Source organism: Spea bombifrons, chromosome 2 (assembly GCF_027358695.1).
Source record: "Spea bombifrons isolate aSpeBom1 chromosome 2, aSpeBom1.2.pri, whole genome shotgun sequence".
Taxonomy (NCBI): domain Eukaryota; kingdom Metazoa; phylum Chordata; class Amphibia; order Anura; family Pelobatidae; genus Spea; species Spea bombifrons.
This window is the reverse complement of record NC_071088.1, coordinates 47431219-47450809: the sequence shown is the minus strand read 5'-3', so window position 1 is coordinate 47450809 and position 19591 is coordinate 47431219. Positions and strand designations below refer to the sequence as shown.

At 42.0% G+C, this 19591-nt stretch overlaps 1 protein-coding gene across 2 annotated transcripts; it reads right to left on the bottom strand.

Annotated features, from left to right (window-relative positions):
* Positions 1-5432: 5432 nt before the first annotated feature.
* CSRP1 (cysteine and glycine rich protein 1) lies at positions 5433-14879 on the bottom strand. 2 transcript variants are annotated; one of them, XM_053457812.1, is made up of 6 exons: positions 14703-14879; positions 12371-12486; positions 8577-8745; positions 8159-8288; positions 7940-8033; positions 5433-6860 (listed from the first exon to the last, which is right to left on the bottom strand). In XM_053457812.1, the coding sequence occupies exons 2-6, from the start codon at positions 12480-12482 to the stop codon at positions 6787-6789; spliced, it is 579 nt and encodes a 192-aa protein (XP_053313787.1). In that variant the 5' UTR covers positions 12483-12486; positions 14703-14879; the 3' UTR covers positions 5433-6786. The 2 variants fall into 2 exon arrangements, with proteins under 2 accessions (XP_053313787.1, XP_053313788.1); XM_053457813.1 differs by having other exon boundaries at positions 14707-14879.
* Between the last annotated feature and the right edge of the window lie 4712 nt (positions 14880-19591).

The window sequence follows — 19591 nt, the reverse complement described above, 5'->3', positions numbered from 1 at the left end:
GCTCTCTTCTTCAGTAGTAAGGGAAAAGGCAGTTATTATGGGATGAGTGGAGAGAGTGGTGGTGGGTGTTGTAGGAGGGGGTTGTAAAGAAGAGAGGTCTTGTCTACTAGTCTCGATCTTGTCTTTGATATGGGTAGCTTTGATATGGGTCAGTGAGAGAGGTTTGTGGTGTGGGTATGGAGGGACATAGAAGGGAGTTGAAGGTAGAAAACGGTGTTGCGGGTTGGAAGAAAGGAAGGATATGAGAGTGGAGAAGTAGAGCTGTTTGGCAAGAGGGAGGGCAGAGTTGTAGGTGCGAAGCATTCATTTATAGTGAGTAAAGTCTTCACTGGATTTGGATTTTCTGAAGTACTGTTCAGCCATGTGGTTTTGGTATGCCACAGTTGGCTTTTCAATTGTCGGGGGTAACATTTAGTAATTGGAGCTATGCTGTTGAGAGATGAGGCAAGTGTATTGTTATAAAAAGAGGCTGCCGTGTCTGGGCAGGAAAGGGTTAAAATGGAAGGTAAGAGAGGTTCTAGAGTCGGGTAAGGATATTATCTTGTAATGGCGTACAAATATGAGGTGAGCACTGCAAGTTTGTTTTGTTAGGGGTTAGCACTGGAGAAAAGGTTAGAAGGTGGTGGTCAGACAGAGCAATGGGAGAGATGGAGAAATCTGAAAGGGAGCATGATCTGGAGAAAACCAGATCAAGTGCATGTCCCTAAGTGTGGGTAGGGGTAAATGAGAGTTGAGAGTTGTTAGATATATCTAAAGAAATGTTAAAATCACCCATAATAAGACAGGGGATATTATGAGAGAGGAAGAAAGGGAGCCAGGCAGAAAAGTGGTCAAAGCACTGTGAGGTAGGACCTGGAGGGCGATATATTACTGCAATTTCATGAGAGAGTGGAGAGAAAAGATGGATTGCGTGAACCTCAAAGGAACAGAATGAGAGGGAGGGAGGGAGGGCTTGGTATATATGCTGGAAGGTGCAGTGAAGTGAGAGAAGGATGCCTACACCACCACTCTTTTTACCATCAGAGTGTGGCTGAAGTGTAATCCTCCGAAGGAGAGTGCAGCAGAGGCGGTAGTATCATGGGAGGGGATCCAGGTTTTAGTAAGTTCTAGGAGGTTAAAAGCATGGGAGAGAAAAAGGTCATGTATATAAGAGAGTTTGTTGCATACTGAGAGGGCATTCCATAGGACACAGTTAAAGACGGGAGGGAGTTTATGGTTGGAGATGATAGGGATAAGATTGTTTAGGTTGCGCATGTTGGTTGAGTTTAGTGGTTGACAGTGATAGGAAGGAATAGGGAAGAATATGTGGGGGAGAGAAGTAGCAGAGCAAACCCAGTCAGGTTTCACATATAAAGGTTTAGTGTTGAGGTACTGGGGTATCTGTGAAGGTGGGGAGATGGAGAGGGAAGAGATTTGGGATGGTTTAATGAGGAGTAATGGGTAACTAAGGCATCCAAAGAGTTGGTGCCCTCTATTGGCATGTTTAAATAGATCAGGTGATAACTGTCCATATATTAGGACAACACAGAGGCGGGTGGGAAAATAATTCAGTTGTTGGGAAGATGGAGGAGTGTATTGCAGGCTTTGAGGGCTGTAATAGAGAGTGTTAAATACTGTTAAAGTGGACAGGGGCAGTAAGAGGGCAGATATTGGAGATAAGGGGTTAGTGGGGCACAAAGATAGAAAGTAAACTATAACATACATAAATAGTGACAGGCATGACAAGTTTTTATTTACCAAAAAATAGTGACAGACTAAGACAAACCGATACATTAGGTGGAGTGAGCCCTGACCGCAAGCTTACAATCTTGTTGGGAAGATGGAGGAGTATATTGCAGGCTTTGAGGGCTTTTAGTAAAAGTTTGCATGTTTGCTTGGGCTTCAGTTATTGTTGAGAAGATGGAAGAGTGTATTCCCCATACTGCTGAAACAAAGTTGGAAGCATACATAGAAACATTGACGACAGACCATGGGCCCATCTAGTCTGCCACTTTTTAATAATTCCTAGATCTTGCCTTAAAGTGGTAGATGTTTATATTCCCTTACTGTATTAACATCTACACTTCAGATTGGAGGCTATTTATCTAACGCCATTTTAGTAAATCCTTTGACCCTTTAGTTTTAGACAATGACCTCTTGTTCTAACATTTATTTTCCTTTGTTAAATTTCATTTCATGTAAATGTTTCTATCGCATTCCTGTCTTTCTCTTTTTCTCCAAGCCATACAGTGGGGCAAAAAAGTATTTAGTCAGCCACCAATTGTGCAAGTTCTCCCACTTACAAAGATGAGAGAGGCTTGTAATTTTTACCATAGGTACACTTCAACTATGAGAGACAGAATGAGACAACAAAGTCCATAAATCACATTGTCTGATTTTTAAAGAATTTATTTGCAAATTATGGTGGAAAATAAGTATTTGGTCAATAACAAAATACTTTGTTATATACCCTTTGTTGGCAATGACAGAGGTCAAACGTTTTCTGTAAGTCTTCACAAGGTTTTCACACACACTGTTGCTGGTATTTTGGACCATTCCTCCATGCGGATCTCCTCTAGAGCAGTGATGTTTTGGGGCTGTCGCTGGGCAACACAGACTTTCAACTCCCTCCAAAGGTTTTCTATGGGGTTGAGATCTGGAGACTGGCTAGGCCACTCCAGGACCTTGAAATGCTTCTTACGAAGCCACTCCTTCGTTGCCCGGGCGGTGTGTTTGGGATCATTGTCATGCTGAAAGACCCAGCCACGTTTCATCTTCAATGGCCTTGCTGATGGAAGGAGGTTTTTGTCACGGACTGGGTCCAACCAGATGACTAAAAGACCCAGCGCGCCCAAAGATTTGAGTTCCCTTAGTCTTCCTTGATATTTTTTTATCCTGTAAGCCATTCACCATTTTGGTAGCCCTCTTCTGATTTCCCTCCAAAATGTCAATATCCTTCTAGAAATAAGGTCTCCAGAAGTGTACTCTAGGTGTGGTCTGACCAGAGATCTCTAAAACGGCATAACCAGCACCCTCTTCACATACAATGTCTTCACTAAAACTAAAGAGTCTAGCCCAAACCCTGAAAAATAGCACCAGACCTAGAGTGACCACATGTCCCGCAATGGGACCTCAATCCAGTACAATGCATTACTTCCAAGGAGTCAGACTGCCACAGCAGCTTCAGTAAGTACTATGTGTATGTACTGTGTATTTTATGTATGTGTGTTGTGTTTATAAATGTACCGTATCTATGTGTATTGTGCGTGTCTATATTTACTGTGTAAATGTGTACTGTATGTGCATATATACCGTGTATCTTTGCAGTGTATCTGGGTGTGTGTATGTATATGGGGAGCTTGTTTTACCAAAAGGCCCTGGCATTCCACATAGAAATGGCATAACATAAATGTAATACCATTGAGATGTGGACTAATTCACTTTTTAGCACTAGGTGGCAGCTGTGAGAAGCTATGGAAAAGGTTTGGACACGGAGCATGAGTTAAAAATAATCTGATGTTGGAAAAGTCTCTAATGTCCTGGTAAAAGCTTAATGGATGGGTTTTGTAGGCTGTCATATACCGGTTAATTGTTTTGTGAGCGAATACAACTGACTTAAACGAAGGCTGACTTGGAGAGCGCACAGATTGTGGCTTTTTATATCTCAAACATTAGACTGACTGTATTTACCAGTTTTCTAGAGTAATTCAAAAGGTGCAGACAATCAGATATACTTAAATCCTGCAATGGATTTCTACCTGTGTGTTTATGAACGTCACATAATGCAAGTTAGCCCTTCTTAGATGGTGATCACTAATATGTGATATTTATAAATGTGGTTAATGTATCAGACTTTAAGAGAATGAAAACCATCCAAGTATGGCCTACCAGCATTTGTCAAGCAGTTAATATTAAAATAGTGGATAGGGCCTAGATGCTGTAGTCAGCATACGGTTAAAAGTGAGGTGTAGTGGTTTTGCAGCATTCCCTGGCATTGAAATGATTAATAGATATTGTTGAGTCCTGGCGGTGTAATTCTAACCGTATAAGGACAGAGCGTTCCCAACTATCTTGCTATAAACATAAAAGGTATTTTGTTCCAGAGAAAACACTTCAGTTCATGTGCAGTAAGAATGTCTTCTACTATGATGAAAATTAACATAAGTTGTTATTCTTAAAGGGGTAACAATACCATGTGTTATTGAAGTGAAGTCAGGTAGAGTACTTGGAGAGCTTTTAAAGTGGCCAACTTATGACAGGTAAGGAAACATGGCACAGAATCCCAGTACTGTAACTGAAGCGACCAGCAACTGCTGATTAATGAAAAATATAATGAAATACTAAACTGGGACATTAAAGAGAAGACGAGGTTAACTTTTCACCAAGTAATTGGTGAAAAGCTATTTGCGGTTGGAATCATTTTCATTGGTAAACAGTCAATTGATCTGATGATTACTGCATACAAAGTATGCATTGATTGGTGCTCCATAAAAAATGGATTGTGTTTAGTTTTTTGTATTCTATTTCAACATTTCAAGCAACAAGGTATGCTTGGTTTAGATTGCTGTGGTATATCTAGGGGGTATGGGCATTTCTTTTTATAGAATTAAATCTTTTTGAAGAAACATTTTTACACAGTTTATAAACACACTTATAGTACAGTATGATATGCTCATACCCACTAAAAATGTCCAAGAAGAGAAGGAAAGTGATTTTGGTCCTAAAGCGGCAGGTCCATCCTTAAGAGACCTTTTTGGAGTAATGCTACATTTAAGCCTTGCTGGTTCTTTTTGGTTTAATAAAAATGCAGTGTTTAACTCAACATTACCCCATTCAGTGATGCAAGCGTGGTATTTTAGTGGTCATTTTATTTAGTCTTCAGTCCCCCCAAGCTTGTGGGAAGCAAATCCCAGTCAATGCTGAGCACAGCATTGAAAGAGTTAAAAAAAAAAAATGATTAAAAAAATCCAGTCAAAGGTGCTTCCGGGTCAGTTGCTAAGAGTTAAGCCTCTGCTGCAGTTCCCACCGCTGCAGAATCAATCAAGAGTGGGCTGGTGAACGATCAGAGAGAAAAAGAGGTCAACTAAGGTTAAAAAATAAAAAAAAAAGGTTTGGGCCCCAAACTCATCACCCACATTTCATTCTTTGGTGTCCCAGATACTGGAGACTACATACTGTCCATGCGTAGAATGAATGTAATGCATATTAATGTATATTGTGACCCGGGGCTCCAGGGTTAATATGTTTTATCTCTGCTGAGGTTCTACTCTCCCCGGTCACCTGATATAAAACCCATTATTAGGTATGCTGAAAACAATATATAGGAGGAACTTCATTTAACATCATATGCTGCCATAAAATGTTAAAAGATTTTTAGCTGATAAATCTAGTTTATTTGGTAATACCATTCTCCCAGATAGCAATTCCTCTTTGTGATATGGAGAAACAATAGCTGCATTTAACATAGCTTTATTTTATTCTGGATGGAAATGTAGCATAACAAGCCTCAAGCTGAAGAATTGCACAAAACTATACAGGAAAGAAAGACCATCCCTCATGGAATGTTGAATTAGTGTTCAAAACGCACAGTATGAGTGACAAATATGGACGTACAGGTTTCTTTATTATGTGAACTTTCAAGTTCGATATTATGGGAACAAGTTTGTTTTCTCTTATCTCTGAATATATTTAGATGTTAAGTTACATTAAAAATAAAAACAGAAAAAAAACAGGACACTATCTTGGCTTGGGTTAAATACCAATTGCCATCAGTGGTAGAATATCAGCTGGGTTTTGTAAATGTAAAAGCTATAGCTTCACTTGAATGGATACTACTAAGAAAAGCACCGGTTAGTCCATCTAATCTGACCTCTGAATTATTTTACATGTTACTAGAATAGCTTTATGCACATCCAAAGCTTCCTTAAATCTTCTTGTGGGAATTTGGTTTGCCAGATGTCTTTCATTTTGGCTATATCTTTAAACCGTGCTGTTGTCTTCAATAAAGGAACCTGTACATGGGTAGATGTGATTCTGAATGATATGAGACCACCATATTAAAAAGTTGGACAAGTCTGTCATATGTGTTTCCTTACAGAAGTGGAAAGGAGACTTCTAGGACTGAGTTGGCTATAGGACTACACATTTTCCCCCCATTGTCATAATTTAGGCAACTTGGTATAGAAGCAAGCCTGTGTGTGTTTAATAACTAGTTTTAACATGCAAATAAAACACTATAATACTTGTTCATATAAATTCATATGGATGTGACATGCAAACAGAGGCATAACTAACTTTACAATAATGTGTAGTGTCTTCTGGCACCAGCTTTTTTTAATGAACACAGTTTTAGTTTTATGTTGTAACAAGGAACATTAAAAAGGCTGGTAGCTTACCCAAAACAGCAACTTGTGCTACCTATTTTAACCTGTTTTGCTGTCTTTTATTTTTTATAACATTGCATAAAAAATGACATTGGTATTTCCGCAGTCTGAGAAATACAAGAGTGTGATGTCCTGTAGCCTATATATATTTTTCTAATAAATATACAAGAAGCCAGCCAATGTGTACAACAAAAAAAAATTAAATCGCAAAGGGCAACAGAAATATTTAAAAGTATTTAAGCCCAGCCTATTCCTGTGCATAATTTCCTTTTAAGGCTGCAATATATTTTTGGCAGTGGTATAGGAAAAGCAGCAGACCCTGATGCCAGGTATCAATTCTTCTGTGGAGGAAGTACAAATGCCTCCTGGATGTGTGGCACATCTGTCTGTGAGGCTGCAGAGTTAGAGGCCTTCAGAAATGTCATTATGTATGGGCCAGAGCCCCAGCACCCTGACCAAACCCAAATCCTTTAGGTCCAAAGTTCTTTGCGTAGCATCCTGTGGAGGAAGAGAAGAACATAAAGATGTGTTAACTCTTGTGCCTTGTCTGTGTGCACAAACAGTACTTGTACAGTAATAAATTAATATACACTGGAGGTGACTCTAACATGCTTTTTTGGGTACCTATTCTCAATTTTAAGTAGACTTGGGTGCCAGCCAAGTCTTCGTGTTTGTCTTCGGGGGGGGGGAACCCTTCGCTTCCACAAATATTCGTCCGTTACTGTGTTAGTTTCGGGCAAATATTTGCGTATGTCCTTTTTCTCTTCGTTTTCTGGCAGGGGTTAATACAGGGTGAACATGTTAAAACTTAGCAGGAGCTTTGCCTCAGACAACCAAAACTTGGCTTGGCTTGGAACAGGGATTTGAGTCCCCCTGACAAAAGACACCTTGCGGCAACTTTGGCTTGGGGCGACCAATGGCTTTGGCGCCAGGAGTTAAAGGCCCGTAAGAGTTGGTCGGCGGCAGGGACCTCTTCTGGCATCAACCAATGAAGGTCAGCTGGCAGCAACCAATAGAGTTGCTCTTACGGACATTCAAGTCCTGGTGCAATCTTATGGATTCCAGTTCCTGTTAGCCCCTGCGATGCTACAGAGGTAGGTTAATGGCAGTGACTTGTATGGGGGGAAGGGACCAGGGAGATTAGCTAGGAGATATTTACGAAGAAACGCAGATTGTTGTGCTTCTTCATCTTTGCCGCCATATTAGTTTATTCAGTAATCGGTTCGAACAACAAAATCGCAACATTTGTGTCTAATTCTAAGAGTTTGAGGAGACGTCAGAGCTAAACTCTTCTGAACTGAAAGAATGCTATATGTTGAAGTTTGCTCTGTTCTGCATTAGGACACCTATTCTCTATTAAATGAAGAAACTGCTTAGGCTATAAATAATGCCCAACCTTGTCATAAATCCTATGTGGCATGTATGTAAATGGTAACTGTGAGTCAAAGTTAGTGTGGAACAGATAACTATAGCAGCCAATTAAATGCTACTACTGACTGGTTTTAGTTTTATATGACCCAATGTGTTTCACCTGGATGTGTTTGTAAAGAAAGAGGTGGGTAATGGGATAGATATACCTTTGCAGAATATCTCTCCATCTTTGTCTGCCAGAGTTGTAGACTCCAACCCTTTCCCACACTTGGCACAGCGAAAGCAGGATTTATGCCAGGACTGAAAAATACATGAGATGGTTAATCAAAACAGCAGAGCACAATGCTAACAGTTCTCCCCCATGCTCTAATGCCCCCCCCACATACACACACACAACCAGTTCCAGTGGCCCACAACCTACTTACATTGCCAGCTCCAACCACTTTCTCTGCGGCATACACAGACTTTGAGCAGCGAGGGCACACATCTGCTCCTCCTACTTTCTGTGCAAACTTTGAGGCATTGGGGTTATTTGTCGGCTGGTGGCCCCTTTGCCTGTGCAAATAAATTGAAAAAAGCAAAACAATTAAACACATATCAGAAAAGTGTAGAGTGCATTTATTAGGAGCATTTATCGGACAACTACTGTAAAACTGTGTGTACAATTGCATATGCGTGTTACTTTCCAGATCTGTTTGCCTGCTGTATTAAATACATTAGGAAAATCTATACAGTAGCCCTAAAATGCTATGTCACTTAATGGAAAATAACTATTCAAGAATAAAGAAAGGCAGCTAGGAAAATTAGCAATACAATGCAAATGTTGAGCTGTCTGCCACTCACTCTTCATGCTGGATGCCCAGGCCTTCTCCCTTGTCCATGCTCAGAGTGCCTGCTCCCTGTCCAAAGCCATAGCCCTTTGGTCCATATTTCTTGCCATAACAGGATTTGCAATAAATCTCCGATCCATGTATAGCCACTGTTGTGCTATCCAGATTCTTCTTACAAACCACTGCAAATATAGAGCAAATGTATTTAGAATATCTTCATGATGTTACATATTTGGTATTGTTAGTTGTATTATTGATAATCTTCACTCTTCCTATTCCCAAAAAAATCTGCTTGTGCTGTATAAATAAATGTCTGGTACCCAAATCCATGCATTATGTCAAGGTTTTCAACAAATACAATAGAATATTCTGGTTTATAGTATACTTTATTCAATTTACTGTACTAATCTGTGGGTATACAGCCCAAACAACTTTTCATGAATTTCATATGTTATCAGTGTTAAAATACTTTCACTGCTCCCTATTGTAACATGGCTAGGAAATCTGCTGGCGCTATATAAATAAATGTAATGGGTCAGGCAGGAGGCATATGCATCCGTACTAGCATAACCTGTGTTAATGTGAAGTAGTTTCATGCATACTTTATTATTTTGTTAACAGATTCCAGTGTATCCAAACAAGAAAAAATTTAAGCTAATTGCAACAAAAAGTGTAGATGGGATTGGAGGAAATTTGCAAGCAGATTTAGCTATGAACTGGACAGTAGAACAGTAGAAATGTGATGTCTGAGGGATGAATCTGGGTTTGGTGGATGTAGAGAGAATGCTACCTACTGGAATGCATAGTGCCTGCTGTAAAGTTTGGTGGAGGAAGGATAAAGGTCTTGGGCTGTTTTTCAGAGTTTGGCCTAGGTTTCTTAGTTGTAGTGAATGGTAATATTAATGCTACCGCATACAAAACATTTTAGACAATTGTGTGCTTTCAACTTTGTGGCACCAGTTTGGGGAAAGCCCTTTGCTTTTGCAGCATGACTGTGCCCCTGTGCACAAAGCAAGGTCCATAAAGGCATGGTTTGACAGGTTTGGAACCTGAGCGGCATGGAGAGAGAGCTGACCATAACCCCATTGAGCACTTTTGGGATGAATTGGAGAGCCAACTTCTTGTTCAACATCGGTGCCAGACCTCACAAATGGTCTTTTGGTTAAAATTTCCACAGCCACGCTCCAAAATCTTGAGGAAAGCCTTCTCATAAGAGTGGAGACTGTTATAGTTGCAGAGGGGGCTCCATATTAATGCCTATGGTTTTAGAATTGGTTGTCCCACAAGCTCATGTAGATGTGATGATCAGGTCTCCAGATACTTTTAATCATTTTAATCATTTAAGGTATGTCTATATATATTATACCTAGTGACTTTCATGGACTGGTCCCCAGAGCTGACCCTCTCTAACACACTCTATATGGGGGATTCTTAAACGGGGGTATGGGAACCAAATGATGCAGGAATGGAACTGGATCTCTGAATAATTCAGATAAAGTGTTGTTAGTTTATTAACAAGGCAGATTGGTTAGTGAGGCCTATCAGCGGTTAGATCGCTTAACACTGGCGTCTTCCCACTTCCCTGTGTTGCAAGTAGGGGGGTCTGTAATTGTAAAAATATTAAGAACCTCTAGTAATAAAGGTTATGTAGAGGCCAGAACCAAGTGCCACTCCCTCGTCTCAGAGATTAAAGGCAGTCTGAAGGCCTGTTAATTTACTGTGATTTGTGGAGATTTTAGCTAAACCCAGAGCGTTCCAATGTTACGTGTATATATATATATATATATATATATATATATATATATATAGTCAGTTTGGGTCATTTAGCTGATGTGCTATATGCCTGCTTATTAATATTTTCTATCTATATAATGTCAACAATTTAGGCAGCGCTTCTTATGATACATTCAAAGGGTATAACAAAACTAGAACTGACAGATAAAGACAAACTGATACATTAGATTAGCAGGGCCCTGCTCACAAGTTTACTATCTGGATGCCTGATAAGGGTGGTCTTACATATACAATCCTCTGTCCAAAATACGAAAACCGCATTTATATTAGCAAAGCCATTAATTCAGCTATGCACGCATAACCACTAGAACTGTGTATTGCAGGGGCGTCCAACATGCAGCCCGCAGGCCAAATGCAGCCTGCCGGACTTTAAGGTGCCTCCGCCGACTCCTTCATGGTTTTGAAGCGGCTGGCAGGCAGGCACCATGCCCCCCAGTGAGGCTCTTGGCCCCGCCCCTTGGAAGATGCGACATGATGCTCAAGGGGGCGGGCTCACACGGAAGAGTTCCTCGTGACGGGGAGAAGAGCATGTCGGAGGAGAGCAGTCTGCAGGGGAAGGAAGCCAGCAAAAAAGTATTTAAAAAAGGGTGATTGTCACAGAAGCATCTGTGGCAAGGTTGTAGGGGTCTGCTAGGTAGGCACCTTCAATATTGGTTGCTACAGCCACACCCCCGGAAATCCATATATGGTAGGGAGGGTAGCTCCCCCTTTGATTGGTCCCTAAGTTAATGGGAAGTGGGCCGTCCCTGACCACACCCCCTGCACTGTGATTGGTTGCTCCCTGTTCCAGCTCTCTCCTGATTGGTGCCAGTTAAAGGAGATTCTTACTTGTTAAAGCCTAAGACTGTGTCTGTGATTTGGGGACAAGGGACACTTCATCGTGTAGTGTAACTACTTGGTTACTGGAAGTCTGGAGTATACCGAGGGGACCATAGGAGATCGCTGGAATTATTGACGGCAGAGACCATTCGTCTCTACAAGGTCCGTCACAGTGATAGATGGAAGGGGACCCATATTCAAAGGGGGGCTGCCTTGGGGCAACTATTAAATAATACAAAAAAGGGCAGCTGAGGGTTATAAGCACACATCAGGGTGGTTGGGGCATCACATAAATCAATACAACAAGGGGGGTGGCTGTTTACACATGGGTATGAGGGGCATTACAAAAGTACTGGCTGGGGCATTACATTAAAATGAATACACAAGGGTGTGGGGCATAAATGGCAAAGGGAGCTGGCAGATGCACAAATACACAAGGATTTGTGGGGGCTGAGTACATTAATTCTAAAGTCGGGTGTCGGTGTGGCAGAGCCTGTCCTGGTTTGTGTGGGTGTGGCAGAGCCTGTCCTGGTGTGTGTGTGTTTGGGTGTCAGTGTGGCAGAGCCTGTCCTGGTGTGTTTTTGGGTGTCGGTGTGGCAGAGAGTGTCTTGGTGTGTGTGTGTGTGTGTGTGTGTGTGTGTCTGGGTGTCAGTGTGGCAGAGACTGTCCTGGTGTGTGTGTTTTTTGGCTAAACTTGTTTAAAATGGTTTGTGGACTGACTTTGGTTTACTATTTAAGTAATTTAGTATTGATAGAATGAAATATAAAAGTTCATCAAAAAACTGTTTGACCACTGCTTTTTTAATAATATTCATTATCGCCAAATTAACCCTGTATTAATATGCATTATAAAGCTAAAAGGCCATATTTTCTCTCAGTGAAAAATGAGTGCCACGCACACATACATGTTTGATAAAGTGGCCCACTGCAGAAAAACTTGGGCACCCCTGGTGGTATTGTTTCCTACCAGCTGGGCTCAGGATCCATGACACTCACACTCCAGCTCGCTAGACAGGTTAGCGTGCAAGTGTTTGGGACTGAGTGTTTCACACAGAAAGAACATTATTTTCTTTAATGCAATGGTATCAATCAGAAATCTTAAAATGTGTTCAATGTTTTTTTTTCCATGTTCGCACCCCCCATGGAGTTGTTTTAAATGTGATTAATTTAAAGACCTTTGGCATTAATACTCACTGCACAAGAAGCAGGACTTGTGGAAGCTGCCACCCTCGCATTGCACCTCCTCTGCAAAGTAGACAGTCTTCTGGCAAACTGAGCATTTCTTTCCACCACCCCAATTAGGCATTTTCCTGTAAGCATAAACCAGGTGGTTATAATAAGGGTAATGGAAGGCCAAAATAAGGGAATGTAAAATGTGGCTATTATAATTGACACGATAGCAATGTGGGGAAAAAACAAAACACTGGCAAACACCCGAAAGCAAAAACCCCAGAAATATAGAAAAGCCTCTCTGAACCACCATAAGCAGTCTCCTAGCAAACACAGCTGAAACACAGCACAAACTCACGTACCCACCTCTCTGTTTATTTTATGTATACGTCATCTTGTCCATGCTAAAGCCACTTAGCACTATTTACTGTTACAAGAAAGCTACTACTTCCTCTTTTCACCCCGCCCTTTGTTTCAATTACCCATACTAGTCCCTTAGATTGTAAGCTCTCAAGCGGAGCACTCAAAGCCAGGACCTTTTGTGTAAAAGTACCATAAGGCTAGATGGCAATCTCACCGGCAGGGTTCTCAACGCCTGATGTGTCTGTATGTTTTTAATGTATATTTGTTATATACGGTATCTGTTAACTGCTCCATTTAAATTGTGCGATGCTATGTAATTTGTTGGAGTTTAATAAATACAAAGTAGTGATCAAATGCATTAAGGTAAGCTAAGATATCGCTTTAGGGAAGAAGAGATATTCAGGGTCAATGTTATGATGTAAACTCTTCCTAAGATTCCATTCAGCTCAAGTAGCACCAATTTGGTGGGATGTGATTCCACAGTGAGTGATTTGATTGATTTTCCACTTCTTAAATTACTCTATTTTATCTGCTTCATCTCTGACTCAGCCACTCCGTCTGTATTTTTTTTCCCTCCCCTTTGTAGATGTCCCACTTTGTGGCTGCCTATCTTCCTCTCTCCATACACTTCCTGCATACTCTCATTTTCACCTTAAAAGGGCATGGTCGTCTCATTTCTTAAACACCCAGAATTGTAACCTTGCAGACGTAATTTAAGAAAAACAATTCTTTTAAAGACACAAAGAAAAAAAAAACACACACACACCTCGACATATGCACATACATCAGCAAACACAAAGCCACTCCTTCTGTCTGAGATGGCTTATTTCGAAAATCACCATAAAAGGGCTATTTCAGGAGCCACTAACATTCCTGAGGTTACTGTGGGAGTAACATGGATGTGAAAGGCTGACAGCGCCTTTCATCTAATGCATTCCACAGAGGGTTCCCTTCCATCAAAGTGTCATCCAGACTTAACACAGATATACGTTTCTAGGTGGTTTGCTAAAAATCTCTTCTCAAAACGATTTCTCAGTTCTTAGGGGGTTTTTTTTGTTCGTGGAAGAATTAACATTATTATCTTTTATTTATATAGCACCAACAGTTTATGCAGCGCTTAATACAATACATATATTCAAGGGATATGACGACAAGAATAGAATTGACAGACTAAGACAAACCGATACATTAGGTGGAGAGAGCCCTGCTCGCAAGCTTACATAAGCAAGCTGCTCGCAAGATTACATAAGCAAGCATAAGGGTACAAGTATGTTTGTGATGAAATATCCATGTTGCCACAATGCATCTGCTCCGAGGTGTTAAATGATTAGTACATGACAGATCACCTTAGTGGCAGTGTTAACAAAACTGAACCGAACAGAAAGAAAGTAACCTTGTAACACTTTCTCTTGCAGATTAGAAATCTCTAGTTGCAGCAATACCTGTGTTCGCAAATGTTACCTGTGTACTTTCTCACTTTTATGGTTTGTATAGAATCTATGTAAAAGTCTGGTTATATTGGCCCAATAACAATTATCTGTTATGTACAGTATTGGCCCGATGACAGTTACCTTTTATCTACAGTAGTTGCCCAATAATAGGCCACAACCTTATGTCTGGATGTATTTGGTAATACAATTGTTAGAAATATTGGTTGTATCTAGGTTCATAATTAATACATTTGAGGGAGACCCAACGCATATATTTAAGTCAATATGGTGTCGGCATATTCTGGGTGTACGGTAATAAGCGTGTATTTGCTTAAATATACTTAAAAAAAATAATCTTACTTGTATTATTCTTAACAAGTAGTATGTAACATAACAATTTGACTTACAGAGACAACAGATGAGGAGGGCCCTGCTCAAACAAGCTTACAATCTAGAGGGTATATGATGTTTGCGTATTATCTATGCATAGTAAATAAAGCGTTAAACATCTCGTACATGCTATGCATCAGTTACAGAATATTGAGAAACATAAAATCTCTGACTTACTTGATTTTTTTTTGAAAGAAGCTGAAAACTGTTCTTGTCTTCTGCTGTCTGTCTCCCTCTCTACAGATTTGGTTTGCTGCTTTTATTAAAAACTACGGGGCACTGGGTGTGACTTTACAGGGGAAGACTAGAAAAATTCAGACAGAATGTGTAAACATAAAAGAGGGAGGGAAATGATCTGGGCTGGGTTAGACTAAGGAGATGGAAAACGGAAGGGAGCTGAGCTCATAGACTAGGTGTAATGTATTAACCTATTGAGCGCCGGAAAGAAGCCACAACATAGTGACGTACATGTCATAGATTGTTGAAATGAAAGAAATCACTAATCCATTTTTTAAATGAAGGAATCACTAATCCATTTTTAAAATGTTATTTTGATTTGCCAGTTGCAAAACGATGTTACTACAAACATTCATGAAAGAAGAAATAGCAATTGCTCTTTACATGAGAAAATGAAGTAAGTTTGACAGTCTTAACATCTGTGAGACAAACAGATGTTTGGCAGGGAGGAGAGACTTGAGAAGTACCAAACGGTAGGTTATGGTATATACTCAATGGCCACTTTATTAGGTACACCTGTTCAATTGTTTGTTAACACAAATAGCTAACTAGCCAATCGCATGCCAGCAACTTAATGCATTTAGGCATGTAGACGTGGTCAAGACAACTTGCTGAAGTTCAAACTGAGCATCAGAATAGGGAAGAAAGGGGATTTAAGTGACTTTAAACGTGGCATGCTTGTTGGTGCCAGACGGGCTGGTCTGAGTATTTCAGAAACTGCTGATCTACTGGAATTTTCATGCACAACCATCTCTAGGGTTTACACAAATGGTCCAAAAAAGAAAAAATATCCAGTGAGCGGCAGTTGTGTAGTTGTGTGTGCCTTGTTGATATCAGAGGAGAATGGGCAGACTAGTTCGAGATGACAGAAAGGCAACAGTAACTCGAATAACCACTCATTACAACCAAGGTATGCAGATTACCATCTCTGAACGCACAACACATCGAACCTTGAAGCAGATGGGCTACAGCAGCAGTGGCATAGTGGCACTGTGGCTAGCCGGAGCTTAGCTACACAGTACTAATATTGTCCTAAAAAGGACAATAAGTTGTCATAGCAGCCCACCCCAATCATCAGGCAGAACTAATATTGAGGTAGAAAACACAAACTCAGTTTATTTGGAACAAGCAAAGCTATTTATACCGGTATATAATTTATACATAATAACACATATATAAATATATAATCCCATCACTTCCAGACAGCCCAGTGCCTCCATACAGTTCTATAGCCAGCAATACCGATACGACACTATTTTGGGGGGATTCCAATATAGCGGCTTCAATCCCGGGTACCATTGAAGAGATCGGGGTCCGATGATGTTATGTTCCAAAAAGTGACTTTATCCAAAGTAGACGGGCCAGAGTTTTATAGCCGCAGCTGGGTAAACCCTGATCCTAAAGATGGGTAATAAAACCAGGGTTTCCAAATGATTTCCTTCTCCATAACAACCTTTGAGTGTTGTCCACGAGCATAGTGTAACCCCAAAAGAGCGACGTGGTGGGAGAACAGGTGTCGGTAACAACACTGTTCTAATTGTTGGCGAGCATCGACGCAGATCCTAGCCGCACAGTTCCATGGTTTTGCGGCTAGGTCTCGGTCAGGTGCATGAAGTGTTTCCAGCTATGCAGAGCCTCCATAGCCGGCTAGTCCATGGGAGTCTGGTTAGGGCAGACCAGATGGGTTTCCCCCCCCCCAATGAGCACAGGGTGACTTTGACATGAGGGGACTTGGCAGGCAGGGAAGAAGTCACTCCATGAATCCGTCATGGCCCCCCTCCCAAACTCAAACATACCCTAATGTCTCCTCAGCCTCAAAGGGTTTCCATGACAAGCAACATCTTCTAATCCAACTGGCATCTTTAATACAAGGTGACAATATATATCAGCAATCTTAACAGCAATTACGCACTTTTTAATGCAGTGTATGGAGACTGTGCTGCGCCTGCTCAGTTTAAATGGGCTAGTTGGGGAGATCTCCCTTGTAACCGGCCCAGGAAGCAGCAGCACACTAAGGGGCCTAGTCGGCCTAGGCCAGGATACATCACAATTTGCAAAAAGAAGCAGTTTTATTTTTTGTATCATACATTAAATATGTACCTTTGGCACTTGTTAGCCTATGTACTGCGTGTACTTTTCTAGAGTGGTTTTAACACCTGTGAGGCCTCTATCTATCATACTAAATTTGAAAAGCTTCTACTACAAATTACACTCTCCTTCAACTGAAGACATAGAGAAAAAGTCATTGGAAGAATTGAGGAATGATGTAGGTATAGAAATCATAATAATCAAACCAGCAGTAAAGGGGGAAGAGTGGTCACCATGTCCAAAGAAAATTATTTAACCCCTTAAGGACAATGGGCGGTCCCTAAACCTATTGAAAACAATGCATTTTGAGCCCGTATATGTACGGGCTTTGTCATTAAGGGGTTAAAAGGAGCCTACAGACAGCTTAATAATATTAATGTGTATATAGATTGATAATAACCCTACAAAAGATCAAAAGAGAAAGCTCTAAATGTATCTTGAAAAAGTAAAATGTCTGGTCCAGCTCTGGTATATTCAAATATATATTCAGATAGATTTCAAAATAGAAGGAATCAGATTAATACATGAGAATATTTTTTTGTTCAATGATGGATTTTTCTACAGAAACAGGTTACAGCCATGGGGACCAGGTTTGGTTCTAGCTATGAAAATGTACTAATAGCAGAGTGGGAAAATATAGTTTTTTGGTTTGAACATAGCCGGGGGCAAACTTTGTGTGCCTTGGATACATTGTTTTTTGTGTGTAAAGGGGATAAATTTAAACACTGTGGGGGGGCGTGGCTTGCCTGGCTCGAAGATGGCTGCTTGAGTCTTTAGCTCCGCGGCCGACTCACTACAATCTGCTTCCATCCGACCCTACAGAACACGATGGGCAAGCAGAAACGCTCGTCCCAGCGTCCTGACACCCCAGACACTCAGTCCCGGCCGGCTGGATCCTCGCTGCGGGCTTATTTCCAGACCCCTGCGGTCCTGGATACGCAGCCTCCATCGCCCAACATGGCGCCCTCTCCGGCGAGCACGACGACCTCGGATGAGGCCCCGCACTCACCTCCACCGGCTGCTACCGCACACTCATCCGCGGACCTGCAGGAGTTGTTCCGCTCTCTTCCCACAAAGGCGGACTTCAGTAACCTCATCGTGGAGGTCAAACGGGCCCTGCACGAGGAGGTAGCGGCTCTCCGGGCGGATATCACGGGAGTGGAGCAGCGCACTTCCCGTCTGGAAGATTCGCATGCCCAGGCTGCTCGACAGCTGCAAGACCTGCACCACTCCACACAACGCCTGACGGGCCTTGCGGCTGAGCTCCGCCGCTCCGTGGAAGACCTCGAGAACAGAGGTAGGAGGAACAACGTGAGGGTGAGGGGGCTGCAGGAATCAGAGGGCCCTGAAGATCTGCGGGCCTTGCTGCAACGGCTTTTTAATACTCTGCTGGGCCGCGCACCTGACGCTCCGGTGCGCCTGGATAGAGCACACCGCGCGCTGCGGCCCCGCGGGAGGCCCACGGATCCGCCTAGGGACGTAATATGCTGCTTTCAAGATTTTATTTTGAAGGAGGAAGTTATGTTTGCGGCGCGCAATATGCGCACTATTACGTTTGAAGGCCATTCTCTGGCGCTTTACCAGGATCTCTCCCCCATTACGCTACGTAGCCGGCGGGCGTTGAGACCGCTTACTTCCTTGCTCCAGGAGCGCAACATCAGATACTGTTGGGGTTTTCCCTTTCAACTGACAATCACGCATGCTGGCTCCACCTTTTCTGTGCGTAAGCACAGCGATGTTGCAGGAGTGGCTTCGGCCCTCGGGTTGCCTGTGCCGCAGGTGCCGGACTGGTCCCTTATGGAGGATGATTCGCAGTTCCTGCCCCGGGCGGTTCCTGCCCCGGCTCCTCGTGATGCTCCGTTGCCACGGCGTCCCCACCTGCGACGTGGAAGATCCACGGATGACGGGAGAACCACCGCGCAAATACGTGAGGAGTAGAAGACCACGCCCATCGACCGTCACTTGGACGCTGTGCCGTCATACTGCGATCCGTGAGGAGAGTTTTTCTGTTTTTTGGTTTTAGGTTTTTTTTTTTTATTATTTATTTTTTTATTTTTTTTTTATTTTTTTTCCGGCTGCCTACAAGTGGGACGACAATGTACCACGACGCAAAACAGAAAGTCACTACGTTTCTTAGCCCTGGAGGGCATGCTGGTCGGCCTGAGAGTTCATTTTCTACAGGACCTACTTGCTCTGTGCATCGGATTGCCGCTATGTGGACATTTCTGTGCTTCTGCAAGTGGGTTTGGCACGCTGCTGCACTTGCTGCTTTTCCCGAATGTGCCTTACTCTTCCTGAACACTCGGCGTGCTCGGAATCGTTACATTTGTTATTCTTGTTGCGCCACTTTTTTTTTTTTTTTCTCTCTCTTATGCATTATTATTTTTCTTCCGTTGCGTGTGCGCACTAGGTCTCCATGCCTGACTGTTACATTCATACTTTGCCGTTATTGTTATATATTTTTCAGACTACACTACTGTATAACTGCTACCTGTTTGGTCTCTCTCCTACACCATGGCGGCTATCTACGTTTACTAGCCCGGAGAGGGCACGCTGGCTGGCCCGGGTGCTTACTTCCTAACAACACTTTATACTCTGTGCATCTGATTGCCTTTGTGTGCCAACTTATGTGTTTATGCAAGTGTGTATAACAAGCGGTTGAACATATTGATTTTCAAGCGTGTGCCTTACTCTTCCTGTACATTCAATATGATTGGAGGCTTCCAAAGGCCGCTTT